The sequence below is a fragment of the Monodon monoceros genome, unplaced genomic scaffold (assembly GCF_005190385.1).
Source record: "Monodon monoceros isolate NGI ecotype Baffin Bay Population unplaced genomic scaffold, NGI_Narwhal_1 Super_Scaffold_19, whole genome shotgun sequence".
Classification (NCBI taxonomy): domain Eukaryota; kingdom Metazoa; phylum Chordata; class Mammalia; order Artiodactyla; family Monodontidae; genus Monodon; species Monodon monoceros.
Window position 1 is genome coordinate 70,301,327 of NW_021703775.1, and position 17,666 is coordinate 70,318,992.

General features: G+C 52.1%; 1 protein-coding gene across 1 annotated transcript in view; it reads right to left on the reverse strand.

Moving 5' to 3' along the window:
* Nucleotides 1-17,666, reverse strand: part of KLHL29 (kelch like family member 29) — a 309,933-nt gene that overhangs the window by 128,652 nt on the left and 163,615 nt on the right. Inside the window, exon 3 of the mRNA XM_029231912.1 lies at nucleotides 12,331-12,660. Coding sequence (XP_029087745.1) covers nucleotides 12,331-12,615 — 285 coding nt within the window. The 5' untranslated portion in view covers nucleotides 12,616-12,660. The remainder of the gene's footprint in view (nucleotides 1-12,330; nucleotides 12,661-17,666) is intronic.

Sequence of the window (17,666 nt, forward strand, 5' to 3'; positions counted from 1 at the left end):
CAAATACACCCTCCATGGCTCCAGCATCCCCCAGGACCTTCCTTCTCCAGGGCCTGGCCTTTCTGCTGTGCTTGGCAGTCACCTGCTGCAGCTGGGGGGCCGGCATCTTCCCAAGGCTGCCGTGTGAGGCAGGACAGGGCTCCTCCATGACACCAGCCCCGCCGTCACCCAGGCTGCCCTCCCGCCCTTTCCTCAGGGGTTCTTCCCTACATTTTAATCAAGCCCATGTCGGTCTGTTTTAAGTGCCATCATTTGATTGGTCTCCATTCTAGCCACCATGATTGGCACTCCCATTTCTCTTAATAAAGGAAGTTCCATGGTGAGCCAGCTCTGCCTGGATTTACACAGATACTTCCTCTCTCTCTTTTGACCGCGGGGCATTTATTTATTTTTACTTTTTTTGACTGTGGTCCAATATATATGACATAAAATTGGCCATTTTTAAGTATACAATTCAGTGGCATTCATGACATTCAAAATGCTGTGCAACCGTCACCACTAATCCAATACTTTTTCGTGACCCCCGACAGAAACTGTACCCATTAAACAATAACTCTCCATCCTCCACTCAGCCCCTGGTAACTTCCAATCTACTTTCTGTCTCTGTGAATTAGAGCATTTATGTTTATAAAGCACTTTTGCTTTGCTATTTCATGTGGACCTTACAGCAGTCCAGTGAAGTGGACCCTGTTGTGTCCAGATTATAGGTAAGGAAGCTGAGTCTTGGAGAGCTTAAGAGTCCGGCCTTGAATGCCATCTCCTGACCCCAGCCTGGGGCTTTTCCCCCCATTCCCGGGAGAAATGCCTCCCAGAAAGAGGACGGTAACAAACAGTGACCTCCTCCTGCTTCTTTCTGTTCCCCAAAGCAGTGCTGAGCTTACAGGGGAGACAGCCACAAGTCATGGCTGCTTCAATCCTGCCTGATATTAAGGGTCAGCCCATGATTCTGTGGCATCTCCAGTGCTTAGCCTAGGTTTAGATCCAGGGGAACGCCCGAGGCACCCACAAGACAGAGCGCCCCCTTGAGTGTAGGTATTACTCCAAGCCCATCCAGCAATACCTGAGGGCAGTTGTGATGATCTAGACTGGCCTTCTGGGAAGGAACAAGCCAAAGCAGTCTGAACGTAGCCACAAATGTGGACACCAGCCACGCACTGTGTTGTGGACCAAAACAAGAAACCCTGAGAAAGAGAGAAAGTTGTGGCCTTGTGGCTCAGTGGTCCCCAAGATCCTGCATCTGAGCAGTGTCTACACCTCCCACATGGCCTGGCTGTTAAGGGAAGGAGGTCGGGCCGTCACATCTGGGAGGTGTGGGGCAAGACGATGGAATCCTACACTCGCTTTGGGCCTGATATCTGCAGTTGTTTCAAACGCTGAGCTCAGCTGCTTCAGTGGGGAGCCCGTACTATCTCTTTAGAAGATGCCGCTAACACCTGGGGAAGATGTTAATGGGAAGATGTTCAGCCAGTTGCTCGTTCAACAGATTTCACTGAGGACTGTCTGGGTGGGGCCTGTCCGAGCTAGATGCCTGGACTCTGGAGCTGGAGTGCCCAGGGGTGAGTTCCAACCCTGCTGAGTGATTGTGGGTAAGTCACCTGGTCTTTTTCATTCTAAGCGGTGGTTGTCATAACGACCTCAGAGGACTGTGATGAGGATTTAAAAAGTTAATGTTGAGCAGTGTCTGGAACAAAGTAATGACTACACAAGTGCCTTAAATGAAATAAACAAATGCGAAGGGTGCAGAGAATTACAGGCCAATGGGAGAAAAATCCCAAGGAGGTACTAATAGTTGAGAGATGATGTTGTGATCCCGTGACTCCAGATGATTTGGGAGAGATGGGAAGAGGCGCAGGACCTAGGGCAAAGGCCTCGATGTGGAAAATCTGTACTGCCAGTGTGGCTTTGTTAGCTGCACACAGGTCCTGAGAGCGAGCCCATGAGGGCTTCAGTCTGGCTCACATGCAGGCCCCAACTTCATTCTCATCATAGGCACCCACAGAAATTACTCTTTTTTGAAGACTCATCGACCACATAGATAGGCGTAGGTAAAGATGACGTCAAAGGCATTCATCCTCCCTACCCCAACAGTAGGTGCTAAATAAATGAATAAATATTCATATGCATAAATTTATTCATTCTGTCCTCAAACACGTATTGAGAAACTTTATATGCTTGGTATCACATATGCCTTATTCCTATGGACTTCACAGCCTAGAAGGAGACATATTAATAAATGGATAAGTACCATATGTTATAGTTATTTACAGGGACATAAAGAAATGTGTCATGGAGAGAAAGAAATAATAGCATTTTTTTCCACCACAGAGGTGTTAACATTTAGGGTGTCGGTTGTAGGATGAGCAGGAATATTTCTGGGCAGGCAAGAGAGGGAATGAAAATTCTGGTAAGAGGCAGTGGCAAGTGCAGAGGCCCTGGGGTATGAGAGCACCTCTCATGTTTGGGGATTGTGGCTGAAGTGGGTGATGGGGGTGAAGCTCTCAAATGACCCATGGCTCAGGCACTCCAGTGTGTTGGTGGATTTCCCTTGGACAGAAACCTGGTCCCGTGAAGTGTGAGGGTCATAAGCTACGCCAATGGGGTCGGCATTCAGGGAAGCAATAGAGAGCAGAATCCTTGTACACAGCAGTGAGCTGAAATAAACGAATAATAGGTAGACGGTACTCACAAAGGCTGCTGCAGCCATTTTTAGCAAGTCAGTGTGCCGGGTGAGGTCCGGGAGATGGAAGAAGGCATCCAGCTCGGGAGCTGTCTGTGCAGTGGAGGCAGTTTTAAAAATCATTTTTTTTTATACAACCAGTAAATGCATTATCTCAGGTAACAGAAGCCCAGAGGAAGGTAGGGACGCAGCATAGGGCTCTAGTTCCATATTTCTGGAATTCTCTTGTTTTTTCTATTCCTTGTGTGCTGGCTTCATCCTGAGGCTTGTAGCATGATGATTATAGCAGTTCAAGGCATCAAGTCCAGACACGACAGTGTCCAGAGGAAGAAGGATTTCTTCTTTCTTGTGACGCTGCCTTAGAAGCAAGAAAACCTTTCCCAAAGCCCCCAGATAGGATTATCCTCATGTTGCACCGGCCAGAATTGGGGACCCTTCCTAAACCAATGATGGCGGAGGGGAAGGGGATTACCATGTCTGTGTTTTTTTTTTTTTTTAACATCTTTATTGGAGTATAATTGCTTTACAATGGTGTGTTAGTTTCTGCTTTATAACAAAGTGAGTCAGCTATACATATGCATACATATATCCCCATATCTCCTCCCTCTTGCATCTCCCTCCCACCCTCCCTATCCCACCCCTCTAGGTGGTCACAGAGCACCGAGCTGATCTCCCTGTGCTATGTGGCTGCTTCCCACTAGCTACCTATTTTACATTTGGTACTGTATATATGTCCATGCCAATCTCTCGCTTCGTCCCAGCTTACCCTTCCCCCTCCCTGTGTCCTCAAGTCCATTCTCTACGTCTCCACGCCTGGTTTTGAATCATCATAATCCCAGTGGGTACTAGGGCTCACTTCCCCTAAGCATGGGAGGTGATGGACACCTGAACAGAAATGAGGCTGGGTAGACAGCCAGCAACGCCCAGGACAGACCTCGAAGGTTGTTTTGTCAAGCCTGGAGTGGTTCTCCAGCTTCTGCACGCCCCCAGTGAGGGCTGCCTGACTCACTTGCAGGCTTGGCCATTCTACCTCCCTACTCCTACCTCCTATCCCCTAGCCTGATGGCTTTACGGCCACTTCTCACCTGGTGAAGGAATTCTTTAAGGAGTAGGTCAAGAGTCTGGATCATATTCAATGCCAGAGTCTGGGGCTGAGCTGAGCAGGGCAAGAAGCACTATACTTGCTGGCAGCCCAGGGAGGGGCCATGGGGAAACCCTTGTGGGCTTCTGGGAGCAAGAGAGGACAGCAAGCTTGATTGAGCTGCCTGGGCCTCCGGAGCAGGTCTGGCAAGAAAAGGCTCATGTGGTGACAGAAGAGTGTTTTTCTTAAGGGACCATGGCAGGCATCAGCCAGCAGTTTAAGTCAAGAGAGGGACGTGCTGAATACTGGCCTTCTGTGATCGGAGTGGGCACCTTGCTTCTTTCCCAGCTCCCAGGGCTCCTGTCATGGTGCCAGAGGGTCCAAAGTATTCACCCGTCTTCTCCATGAAGCATCAGGAGAGGGGAGACTGGGAAGGCAGGACCCCTACCCTGATCAAAAGGAAAGGCATGTGGAAGGCGTCTCTGAATGCATACTGATGCTCTGCTGAGTTCTCACGGCTATTTATTTGCCGGAGGAAAATGAGGTTTCCTGCCTACGGGTTCTAAAGATGCAGATTCCCAATGCAAATGAATACGCCTGGACCAGTGGACACGGCAGCAGAGCTGCACAGAGAGTTCTCCTAAGCCTTCATTTTAGGGCAGCGAATGCGGTGTTCAAACATTGATAATCTGCTACTTTCCAACAGTGTAGCTCTGCAGGGACTCCACCATGACTCTTCTCAGTGGCATGATGTTTTGGGAGGACAAAAGCCAGTGTGGCTGCCTGTGTCATGACAGTGAATAAAACAGGGATAGGGTCTGTCTGGGTTTGGAGGAAATTCTCACTGAAACGAAACTAAATCTGTAGATGCTGATGGCGAACAAATGATACCGAGGGGCGAGGGGCGTTCAGCTCTCCTTTTTATGTTTGTTTCCCTGAGTTATTTTTAGTATTACAGACAGTTTCCAGTTAAAAATGGGTTGGGTTCTGAAAGTTCATTTGTAATTTGGCTGTTTAGGTTTTGGAACATACTTTCCCTATAAAAAAAACAATGTTATAAATGGTGATGAGATTCCCAGGCTAGTTCTCCAAAGCCTATTTAACCCATAATGTAGCTGAAATACTGTCCTTCTGCAATGAAAAAAAAATTGTTTGATTGCAACATGAGTAATTAAATGAAACAGGGAAAACCATTAAAACTGAATAAGAAGTAGATTTATGTTCATCTTGAATGATGCTGTTTGCAGAAAACCTAATTTAGTTTAAGAAGAGGCCTTTCCAAGGGCTTTTGGGGGAATGGCACGGAATTTATCCCTTAAGGAGAAAGAGCCAGGACTCTGTCTGATCTGCAGCTACTGAATATGTGCATCCTATAACTGGCTCCCTTTCTTGATTTCAGGCTCATCAGGAAGTCTTCCGGTCTAAATTTCTTTTCTTGTGTGGACTCTCACAGGGAGAGAGTCACTGCGCAAAGTCCATGAACGTGGTCTCCTTGGGGTGGATTTTTGATTCTGAATCAGTAGGTTAGCATCTGTCCTTGTGAATGTCCCGGGAACAGCAGTGTCCCAGTCCCACCAACTCTGCGGCAGTGACGGGATCAAGCGTTGGAGCCTTTGGGACTAAGGTCCAAGTCCTGGCTAGTACCCTATAAGGTTCCCTGGGGGCCAGCTGCACTGCCTTCTCCCTGGCAACACAATCCTCGCCAGGTGTCTCCTTTCAGACCTCCCTAGGCAGCTCTGGGTGTGGATGGCATGTGTGTCACCCAGGTGTGTGTAAGCCACAACTGTCCCCTGTTGATTCTGTCTACCAGGCCATGTAGATTGATTGACTGATTGATCAGATTGATCCTGTTCCTTCTGTTTGTGGCATGCGAGCCTTGGCCGGAAGCTAGAGGGTGAATAACTGTGTTTAAACAAGTGTGCTGGCAACACTGGGGGACATATGGCAAAAATGACCACAAGTGCTTCCCATCCTTTCATGTCTGCCCCTTTGCCGTGGTGTGGCACCTTCTAGCCAGAGGCAGGGTTTTTTGTTTTGCCCACTCCTTGAATCTGGCTTGGGCATGTGACTGCTTTGGCCAATAGGATTTTAGCAAATGTGCCTCAAGCAGAGGCTAGAAAGGCACTTGTGCACCAAGCCTTGCCTGCTTGCTGCTCCCGGCGGCCTGAGACCCTCACGCAAACACGCCTGCGACAGCTGTGTGGAGGATGACAGGCCACACAAAGAACGGAGACATCTTGGCTGACAGTCCACTAAGCACAGATGTGTGAGTGAGGCCATCCTAGATCATCCACCAGCCACTAGCCACCGTTCAGCTGACCACAGACAAAGGAGAGAACCCAGCAGGGATCAGCCCAGCCCAGAACTGGCAACCAGCCCACAGAACTGGGATGTTTGTTATGGGATGTTTGGGGTGCTTGTTATGCAGCAAAAGCTAACTTATATACCCTACTGGCTCCAGTCAAGCACATCTTTTCACAACCTTCCTTTGGAATTCACAGCTACCTTTCATCCAGACTATGGCTCATCCCTTACAAACATGGGAATTTATATAATCTTCTCCCCTCTTTTTGCCCCCTTAATCAGAAATCTAAGAATTCAAGCCACTCAGGTTTACCCTCCCCAAACTGTAGGCTTTGACATGGATGCTTGGTCAGTCACGACATTTTTCAATTTTGCATACACTTGGTGACCAATGGATAGGCTTTAAGTCAATGAAGATACAACCCAAACTGTGGCTGCCACTTAAAGTGCAGGTCAAACCCATTAGCTGGGGCTTCCCTGGTGGCGCAGTGGTTGAGAGTCCGCCTGCCGAGGCGGGGGACACGGGTTCGTGCCCCGGTCCGGGAAGATCCCACATGCCGCGGAGCGGCTGGGCCCGTGAGCCATGGCCGCTGGGCCTGCGCGTCCGGAGCCTGTGCTCCGCAACGGGAGAGGCCACGACAGTGAGAGGCCCGCGTACCGCAACAACAACAAAAAGCCCATTCGCTGGGTACGAACATGCACAAGTTGTCTTATGATGCATTATCAGTGCCTGATAATGTATCACAAGGGAGACCACAAGTTCTCATTCACGGGGCAAGAAAGAGCCTTCTAGAGAGAAGCACGCACAGTCTGGAAATGCGCTACAAAAGGGGCTTGAGTGATTTTCCCAACTGAGCCCACTCAGTAGCCTTTGGTTTTCAATGTGAATACAAGAGGAAAGAGAGGCCTGCTTCTCACTTTGTGCAAAAGCTGCCTTTATCCATTCTTGGACCCCCCGGAATCACAGGAGAGGGGGGACCCCGCTGCATGGGGCCTTGTGGTCATTCACATGATTCTTCATAGAAACCCCAGATCATCTCCCCCAAGAGGAACAATTCTCCAAAGAATTTAGGATGCACGAGGAAGACGTTGTCTCCAGGGTCATTGCTATGATGACAGACATTCCCCTTGAAAGGCCCAAATGCCCATAAATGTCAAAAATCTGGGTGTTTGGTGCTGAGGATGGAGCCTGCAGATTCCATGGCCCCTTTCGGTTTTCCCTGGGCCTGTGACACGGGCTAAGTTTCTCTCTTTCCGGCCCAGATTTATTTTCAAGGGCTTAGCTTCGGGGAACGATGGGAATGTTTCAGCTCCCATCAGGCAATGAATGCTCCTGACCACAAGGAGAAAAATCCCCCAATACATTTCACAGACATCAGCGAGGATTCTGCAAAGTCCGTTCTTTCGAGAACAAAATTGCGTTTTATGAAGCCATCCCTTTTCTGTTTCATCTGTCAAGCAGGTTTGCTGAGAATAATTTAAATTTCATGCAGCAGCAATTGCAGGGCAGCGGTGCTTCCTTTCCATCCCATAAACAGGCCTGGCTGCCGAGTCTCATTTCTGCTTCTCAGCAGCACCCTCCCCATGGAGCCATGACTGCCTGGAGCCCAGAGTGCCGGGGTCAGGGGTGGGGGTGGGAATATCCAATGAGCTTCCCTTTAGCCTACTGGCTCCACCCAACAGGCGGACTGGTCTCCCCCAAATGTATGGATATTTGGTCGGACCCAGTCTCTGATTTACCTTTTTAAAATTAACTTTTACGGAGTGTTTAACAAGTGAGGTACTCTTCTATGCTTTTCTACACATATTAATTTAACCAATCCTCACAGCATTTCCGTGAGAAACATACTATTATCATTCCCATCTTATAGACAAAGAAACTGAGGCTCAGAGACTTACTCAGCTCCTACATGGCAGAGGTAAGATTCAAACCCAGTTCTGTTTGACTCAAGGGCTTGAAGCTCTCACCAGCTGTGCCATGTTGAATTGACATAATCTTTGGCCTAAATTTTTCTGTGTAAAACACAAGATGTATATATATATATATATATATATATATATATATATATATATATACCCATTTTCTTGTCAAAATTCAGTGTTTGCTGCCAGCTAGGTGGATGAGAGGATGGGAAAAGTTACTGTAACAATGCTGCAGTATTGGTTACCATGCTGAATGCACTATACCAGGCAGCCTGGGGTGGGGAAAGGAGCCAGTCCAGCCTGGTTCTTTCTCACTCCCTGGGTGACCTCTGCAAGTCTTTCTTTCTCCAGGTCTCACCCTTCTTTTTTTAAATATTAGGTTCTGTTTTTTTTCTTTTTTAAAAATAATAAATAAATAAATAAATAAATTATATTTTTGGCTGCTTTGGGTCTTCGTTGTTGCGCTGGCTTTCTCTAGTTGTGGCGAGTGGGGGCTACTCTTCGTTGCGGTGCGCGGGCTTCTCATTGTGGTGGCTTCTCTCGTTGCGGAGCACGGGCTCTAGGCACGTGGGCTTCAGTAGTTGTGGCACGTGGGCTCAGTAGTTGTGGCTCACGGGCTCTAGAGCACAGGCTCAGTAGTTGTGGCACATGGGCTTAGTTGCCCTGCAGCACGTGGGAATCTTCCGGACCAGGGCTCAAACCCGTGTCCCCTGCCTTGGCAGGCAGATTCTTAACCACTGCACCACCAGGGAAGTCCCAAGTCTCACTCTTCTGATCTACAGAATAGAGGGGCTGTGTGGCACGGTTATTCTACTCCTCCTGGGCTCTGGGAATTTGTGTCCTAGAGGATCAAGAGCTGATCTAGGCTCCGGGGAAGCAGTTTATTGGTCTGAGCAATGACAGAGTGTGTGGTGTGTGTGTGTGTGTGTGTGTGTGTGTGTGTGTGTGTGTGCATCTGGCCAGGCCCTCCTCATGCCTCAGTGGCCCAGGAGTCTGTGCTCATCCAATTGGCCTTTTGGCCTTTCATCTAAAACATGCAAGAAATCCTCAGGGCCCAGAAAAAGGAAGAAGCCAAAAGATCAACTCAGGCCTGAAGGCAGCAGTGACAGGAAGACTTGTCATCGCTTACGTAACTAGCTGCTGGGAGCGTAGCCAGCCCCCCCCGCCGGAGACGCCCGCAGCCCCCAGAGCACGTGACACTCGGCCTGCTCCACGCCCAGCCCACTGGGGGTGCTAAGGCCTGACAGTGTTGACACTTGTTACCTTGTTGCGGACCTTTCCCTGCGTCCTCAGGGGTGGCTCGGGCTCACATGGGGCACTAGACCCCTCAGTGAGGAAGCCAGGCCAGTACATTCAAGCAGCCTTTACTAGACGCGGGGCAGCAGGAACACACAAAAGGAAGAGGAACACACAGCCCTGCTCCTGGCTTCCATGCAGCTCGCTGTCTCCCCCAGTCTTCCACCAGAGGGGGGCCTTGACCCTGTGTAGATACTGGGCTTTCTTGGAGGAAAGGGCCCAAGGCTGACAAAGGCTTTAACACACCTCCCTTCCGTCATCTATCACCAGGTGGTGCTGACTCAGTTTCAGTTTGAGGCCCGCTAGATGCCCTCTTCCCTCCAGCCCATCTTGCTGTCTTGTCACCTTGGTCATGTCACGAGGTCAGCTTGAGGCCTAACCACTCACAAACCCAATTCCTCTCCCCGCCTGCTTGGGGCCTAGCTCCTGTTTCTTATCTGAAGACTTACCTTTTCCTCTTGGTGAGGCCAGCAATGATCACCTTTCCTTACAGGGGCATGGCCTTGTCCCATAGGCCTCCTCTGGGTGACTGTGACAATGGTGACGACGATAGCACCTCTATAGGACTGTTTGCCGGGCTTGGCTCTGTTCTGAGCACTTTACACGAGTTTTAACTCACACAATCCTCACAACAGCTCCGACGGCAGGTACTACCACCTACTCCCGTGTTACAGAAGTGAGGCCCAGAGAGGTTCGGTAAGTCATCCAGGGTCACTCAGCAAGCACGGGATAGAACAGAATTCAAATCTAGGCCGTCTGGCTCCAAAGTCTGTCTTTATCCACTCCATGAAGCTGCCTCTGTCCACAACCTCAATGGGAGAGACATTCTCAAGTCATTTGTCCAGGCCACAGATTCATTATATTCTGGCCCATGAGCTCCCTGAGGGCAAGAGCCTGCCCTTGGCTGCTCAAAAGATGCAACTTGTTGACCCGGGAAACTGCAGATACCTCTGTTTGGCCTGCCTGTCGCTTGATGCGGTCCTCGTGTAGGGTTAGACAAATAGGCTGGGGACAGGCGTCTGAGGGGTCGGCAGCTAGGCCAGAAGGGAAGAAAGGCGCCAGGGCCCAAGTTCAACCACAGCGCCCTGGATGGAAGACACTGCTGCCTGCTGTCCTCCCTGCCTCCACACACCCAACTCTCCTGAGCACCCCGAAGAATCCAAGGCGCAATCAGGCACCTCTGCTTGACGGGACAAGCCCCTGCAGGTGTGAAACTGGGCTGGAGGTGGCTTTGGGGGCAGGTGTGCTGAGGAGCTGGCTGTCCTCACAGGCATGAACTTTCAGCCCCTGTCCCCTCCCAGCCGCTCAGCTCAGTCCTTGCCCAGCTGTTGTTTTCTGTCTGACGCTGGGTTCCTTTCCTCCCATGTGCTGTGGTTTGGAGCCCAGCCAGTGAGAGCTGCTTGGGAGCAAAGCAGGAGCTGCGCGGGCAGGGCGGGCCCTCGCCGAGAGGCCTCGCCACTTCCCTCGCCTGGCGGGGCCCAAAGCCCTGAGGCACAGCCTGACATCGTCCCTAAAAAGGCCTGCATCCTTGAGAGGGCAGAAACCATCAAGTGGGCTCCCAGGTCCATCTCCTCTCTCTTCCACCTGGAGCCCCCAGCAGTCAGCTCCAGAGGCTGCCATCCTCCAGATGGCCAACAGCTGGCCTAGCTGAGCGGCTGCCGGATGTGGCCGGCGGGGCAGCCGGCTGGGTCCGCTGGGCAGAGGTCAACGCCTCAGAGAAGTGCTGGGGGCTGGCGCCTGGGAAGGAGCGTGTTTGGCTGGTCTGGGGGTATCATGCCCAAATCACCCTCCATCTCCTCTCCCCTTCCCTCCCCACCTCAGTGGGGCGGCGTATTCATAACAGGAAAATAAAATCAATAAGGCACTGCAGGAGATGTCAGTGCGCTCCGAGCTGGCCTCCAATAGCTCCATTGTCTCGGGCCTCCGCCAGCAGCACTCGCAGTTATTAATGGGAAGCAGGGCTGAAAGGGAGTTTTGAAAATCACCGAGACAAAGGCGCGGCACACCTGGAGCACGACTTTCCAATACCACGGCCGCCTCACAATGGCTGGGGCCGGGGCTCCCCAACCTTTAACTTCTCCCGCAACTTTTATGAAAGCAGAAAAGAAAAGACTAGACACACACACACACACACACACACACACACACACACACACACATGCGCGTGCGCACACTGGCCCTGAGATGCTGAGATCCCCCCTAGGAGGCGGCTCTGAATGGCTGGCAGAGGCAAAGTGGCCTGCAGAGCCCCTGCTGGCCCAGAAGACAGGACGGCAATGAAAGGGCTTCCTGCCACCGGCCTGGGTCCCCCTGTCCCTTCAGGGGCTCTGAGCAGCGTGAGGGGGCCCAGCTCGTCCGGAATCTAAGTAGGAGCCTTGGTGACATTTTCATTTTGATATCGCGGTTGGTAAAACAAACTGCTTTCGATCCCCGGGCTTAGCAGCCTCCAGAAGAGGGGGAATGACCGGAACTAACACCCCTGAGGCCTGGGTCCCCGAGGAGGGCCCACCTTGGACCTGCTCCAGAGACTCGGTGTGCCTCCATATACTCAACTGCGAGGCGGGTGACAAAAGTACTGATGTCATGGGGTTGTCTGAGGCTTGGAGGAGACAGTGATGTGAGTGTTCTCAGTACTAATACTGGTTAATAAGTAGCAGATTTATGACCATTTAGGACTGACTGCTGCTCAGGATCTTCTTCCAAACCCAAGTAACCGGTGCCCCAGGGGCCTTGCCTGGTTTGCAGGTGCTTAGTTAGGAAACCCGTATTGCCAACCGGGAGTGTCATGGTCATTTCACTGGCTAAGTACCCTTCATCAACATGGCAGAGGACAACGCGGGGCCTCAGCCACCTGCTCGTCTTCCCATGTTAGTCACAGAGAGAGGCTTCATGGAAAATAAAACCACGCGCACGTTAACTTAAATAGGTGCCCGGCGCAGCTCCAGGGCTGCCCACGCTCTGGAGAAGGCGGCGTCCAGGGAACGGGCTGTGGGGGAAGCGGGCCCCTCTGCCCGGCTGCTGCTCACAGCGGATGCCAGGCAGGTCTTACCTTGGTGGTGACGGCAGAGGCAGAGCTGGCCACGAGGCTGGGGATGGCCTCGCTGCTGCCGGTGGTGCAGGGTGCGGGGGCCGTGGCGGGTGTGGGCAGCCGGGAGGGCACCCCGGGTAGCGGCAGGAGGCCGGGCCGGGCGCTGAGGCTGCTGGCTGTGCCGCCGCCTGCCCCCGTGGTGGCACTGCAGATGCTGGTGGTCCCATGCGTCCCGTTGGCACTCCACTCGCGGCGGTCCCAGCCCACCCGGTAATCTCTTTCGAAGCGGCTGTGGTGCCGGGACATCTCGGTGGGCCGCGGCTGCTCCTCACGTGGAAACAGAGGCCGGACCTGCTGGCACAGAGTGGAGAGGAGGGCGATTTAGACCAACGGCAGCCCTGCCAGGACCCGAGGAGGACAGCACTGGCTTTCAGCATCCATTAAGCGCCTTCTCTATGCTCAAAGAAACGTTAGCTCATTTCATATTCACAGCAAGCCCACAAAGCATGGATCATTAGCCCCATCACAGAGGAGGAATAAATGACTTGTCCGGGATCACGTGGCAAAAGTATAGTCAATGAGCTTTGAACCCAGTCACAGTTTAAAGTAATCCTTTCTGGTCGGGAGCATCACGTTGCCCTGCATGATGCAGACGTGCGCCTTCTAATTATGACTTGGGATTTTATCCCTCCATCCCCACTGTGAAAACAAGATCCCGTGGACCCCCCAGGCTGCGTTTTCCTCAACCCTGTGATGGGGTGAGAGCAGCCACGTCTGTAGACTCACTCTGTGGTGAACAAGGCCCTTGACATAGATCTCATTTGATCCTTGGAGTGGCCTGTGACGTGGCAGGGTCGTCCCCACTTTATGGACCAGGGAGTTCATTCAGAATAAGTGATTCCCTCGAGGTCAGAAAACTAGAAGGTGAGAAAGTGGCCGGGATCTCCAGCCTCCAGACCGCGGCTCAGTATACAACTCAAGTCTGAGAAGGTGTTAAGCCTCCGGGACTTGGAGTTTTCTTTCATAACCTACAAATCCCTTGCTGGCACCAGAGCCCCCCGTGCTCCCTGGCCTCTGTCAACCAGACGATCTCCCACACAACTTTCCTGAATATCCGAACATAAGGCCCTCATGTTGTCATGGAGACCTAGACACACCAGATACTCCGAGGGCCTCCTGCATCGTCGGGGATCGTATTTTGCTCAGCACGACAGTGACTTGCCTGGCTCCCTGCCAGCCACCCTCAGTCAGGAAGGATGTAAAGATACAGGAGACGCTGTCTCAGTCGGAGAGGCCTCAGCAAGGCAGAAGCAGAGGCAGATGGGAGAACATAGGCAGTGCCGGGGCACCGATGAGGGTGAGTGTGGGGCCTGCCTGCACATCACATCCCCAGCCCTGCCCCGGCTCAGGCACAAGGGATGTGGTCGTCTGTGACTCTTTTCCATTCTCCACCCACTTCCTGTCTGGGGTGTGAGCTCCTGGAGGTCAGGGACAGCTCCTGGATCACTTTCCTATCGCACCAGTCCAGCTCAGCCTGGGGACTCCGGAATTGTTGGCTAGTAAACTGACCAGTTTATTTTTAAAACTTCTGTTAAGCCTGATCCTAGTCTGGTCTTGGCACATCCAGAACTAGTGGCCAAATTCTAGCGCCACAGAGCCAGAGCCAGAGCCAGTCTCAGCCCAACCTGGGTTGTGGCTGGCGGGGCCCTGGCAGCCACTGTCCCTTCCCTCGGCACTGTCCCCTCTTGCTGGGCACATGACCCCGAGGCCTGAGCTCAGCCTGCAGGCCTACCTGACGCAGAGCTGACCGTAACCTCTTAAGTTGGATGGTGGGTTCGCTGTTTATTTCATCACTATGCTTCACGGCTTACACAATGCCACAAAAATTGTTTTTTCATCTATTCAATATTAATATCATAAAAATAAAAATAAATATCCCTTTGATCACCCTCACAAACTTTTCCGAGCCAGGTTCTCGGGAGAGATGTCTACACCTGGCTCTGGTCACCTTCCCTCCTCCAGGTCACACTGCAACCTGCTCCCATGTGGCTCTCGCTCTGGCCACTCCTTGGGGGGTTGTTCTCATCGAGGTCAAGAAGGACCTGTTCGTTCCATTCAATGGGACACTGATGGCCGTGTCTTCCTTGAACCCCCCCTCCACTTGGCGTGGTTGATGTCCTTCTGGAAAGCTCCTCTCTGTGGTTTCTGTGACGTCGTGCTCTATCACTTTTTCTCCTTCCTCTGCTACTCCTTCTCCGTCTGCATTGCAGGCTCCTCTTTCTCAGCGCTTCCTGGAGGGCCCCTGCTTCCTCCCCTTTGCTCACCCTACACGCTCTCCCTGGATGACCTCATTCAGCTCTCACCTCTTTACTGACGACTCCCAAGGCCACGTTTCCAGCTCCCTCCCTCTCCTTGCACCATGCCCACTATCCTACTGCCTGAAGGTAACTAAACCTTGTAGTCCCTAAATAAACTCATTGTTCTTTGCCCAAACACGCATTCTCAGAAATTCCCTCTCTCTGAGAAAGCCGCATGTCCCCATGTCCATCCCATATTTCACAGTGGGGTCTTTGCGTCTGTTGCTCTAGTTGTTTTTCAGATCTGCCCCCCTCCACCTGCACATCCATCCCAAATCGTGTCTCCCACATGGATTATCCCAATCGGTCCTCTGCCCCAAGCTTCACCCCTCTTGTCCATCCTCCACCAACTGCCCTTATGGCTTTTTTTTTTTTAACATCTTTATTGGAGTATAATTGCTTTACAATGGTGTGTTAGTTTCTGCTTTATAACAAAGTGAATTAGTTATACATATACATATGTCCCCGTATCTCTTGCGTCTCCCTCCCTATCCCACCCCTCTAGGTGGTCACAAAGCACCAAGCTGATCTCCCTGTGCTATGCGGCTGCTTCCCACTAGCTACCTATTGTACGTTTGGTAGTGTATATATGTCCATGCCACTCTCTCACTTTGTCCCAGCTTACCCTTGCCCTTATGGCTTTTTAAAGCACAGGTCTGGTCCCCATCCTCTCCTCTCCTGCTTTAAACCCTATCCTTCAGAATACAATCCAGACTCCTCAGGGTGGCCCAGAGGACACTTGAGCATCTGGGATGGCTCAGTTTTCTAGCATCACTGTTCACTCTTCCCACCCCAGAGACGATGCCCGGCCATTCCAAACGCTGTAGTTTCTGAGGGCGTCGCACCCTCTCTCACCTCGGGGACAAGTCCCCCCGGCTCCTCTGCCAGAACTGGCTTCCCCCTCCCCCTGGCTAAGTTCTGTGTGTCAGTTATGACCCAACTCAGGCACTGACTCTTCTCAGAGGTTGCATTGACCCTCACCCCCACCCCAGGTCAGGTGAGAGGCACTCCTCTGTCCCCCTGAATGTCTGTACCCACCATCATCCCAGCATCCATGGATGGCTGTTGTACGTTTACTACCTTGAGAGTAAACTCCAGGCTTATTGTCTCTGTAATCTTAGCACCTAGCAGACTCTGGCATAGAAGGGTGTTCACGTAATGTTTGCTGAATGAACAAACACATGTTTATTCCTTCTTGATTGCTCAATGTTTCAGGAAGGGAGAAATACATTTGTGTAAAGGGAGAACCTCAGACACAAACACCTTGAGTCTTCCAGCTGGAAATTCTGTGTAGGCACTGGAGTTAGCAAATGTCCTATCTTTCTAGGAAATCAGAACTGAAGTCTCTAAAGACAGCTCTGAAAGGAGAATCTACGTGTCCAGGGTCAGCTGGACCGCAGAGCTTAGACTCTGGTCTCCTGAGATTCACCTGCCTAGGCAGGGCTCTGGTTAATTACCAGTCCCCCCAGGGGCGACTGCTTCCCTAGGTTGGATCCTAAGTGGGGCCGAGATGATGCTCAGAGTTCAAAGCACTGTGTCCTCTTTCTGCTCACCCAGAAGACCCGTCCAGCCTCCCTTGTAGTTAGGTTGGGATCATGCATCTGAATTCAGGCAGACAGAATAAGTGGGGAGGGGCCCTTTATAAACATCCTGTATGATCCTGTGGTTCTCTCTGCTTGCCGTGGCGACCTCAGAGGCCACATCTCCCGGCTGGTGCAGCGATCTGACGGGAGAGGGTTGTTCCCTCAGCGCGGGACTTGTCATGATTGGGACATAAATCTTCATCGTGTTAAGGCACTGAGATTGGCAGTTTGTTACCTAAAAGCCTAGTCTAGCCTGGCTGATACACGAAATCAGCCCCTACATTCCTACAAAACAACACAGCCTCACATATTGTCAAGGAACCATCTGCTTCCAGCTGGTGGGGATGGAGATGAGGAGGGCTGGCATTCAGATGGCCCCTGAGATGTGCCCAGAGGTGGCAGAGTGTGCTTGGCTCCAAGGACACCACTGATGGGCGGTCATACCTCACAGCTCGCTGCCTTGGGCTGGGCCGCCCGCTGGACCACGCTGTGGTTCCGTCTTCCTCACAGCCCCGGTGCGTGGCAGGAAAGCGGGCCCAGCAGCTGCACCTCCGGGGGTCCCCACCCCGCTGCTCATCCCTTCAAGTCTCCTGAAAACGCCCTAGAGGAGATGGAAACTCAGGCAGCTGGAGGCCACACAATCTGGTCTCAGCCTCATGAAGTGTATCCAAAAAAAGGGTCAACTATTTGCATGGCAGGTTTGGGTTCAACTTCATTCCTCAGTTTAACTTCCCCCTTTTCAAATGGAACGAAGGAGAGTGCTGCCCGGTGTACCCTGGTGAGATGGCAGAGTGCCAGCACCAGAGGTGGCCATGTCGGTACTTCCTGCTGGGCTGTGGCCCCTGTGTCCACACGTGCATCCCGGGCGGTGGCGGGAGAGGCGTCACTGGGGCGGGAGGAGGCCCCCGGCGCACGAGGCATCTCAGACGAGACGGGTCAAGCAATTACAGACAGAACATGTAGAAATGCTTCCTTGTCACGGTGCGCACCTGGTAGGCCACCTATGAACTGGCAGAGCCTGGCTCGGGGGCCGGCACCAAGAGAGGAGGGAGTCTGGCCACAGCCATTCCCGAGCGTGTGGGGCTGTTTACCAGGAACCAGGGCCCGCACCTGGGTGGGGTTAGTGTGTGGCCAGCACCTTTTCAATCCATGCACATGTGTGAAGAAAGAGCTCTAGGGTCTAGAAAATTCTATATTCGTGGGTGGAGGCAGGTCAGGCCGAGGTCCAGGGTACAGATGTTTCGGGGCAGGTCCGGGGTTAAATCTGAAAAGTCGCCCAGAGGTGGGAGTTTTGCGTGTGAGACTTGGCTCTCACCTCTAGGATCCTGAGCGGCAAAACTGTTTCTCCACCACGAGAGCTGTCCTCTGCACCGTCCCAGGGATGCTGGGCTGACAGAGAGGAGGGGACACCCCTGGG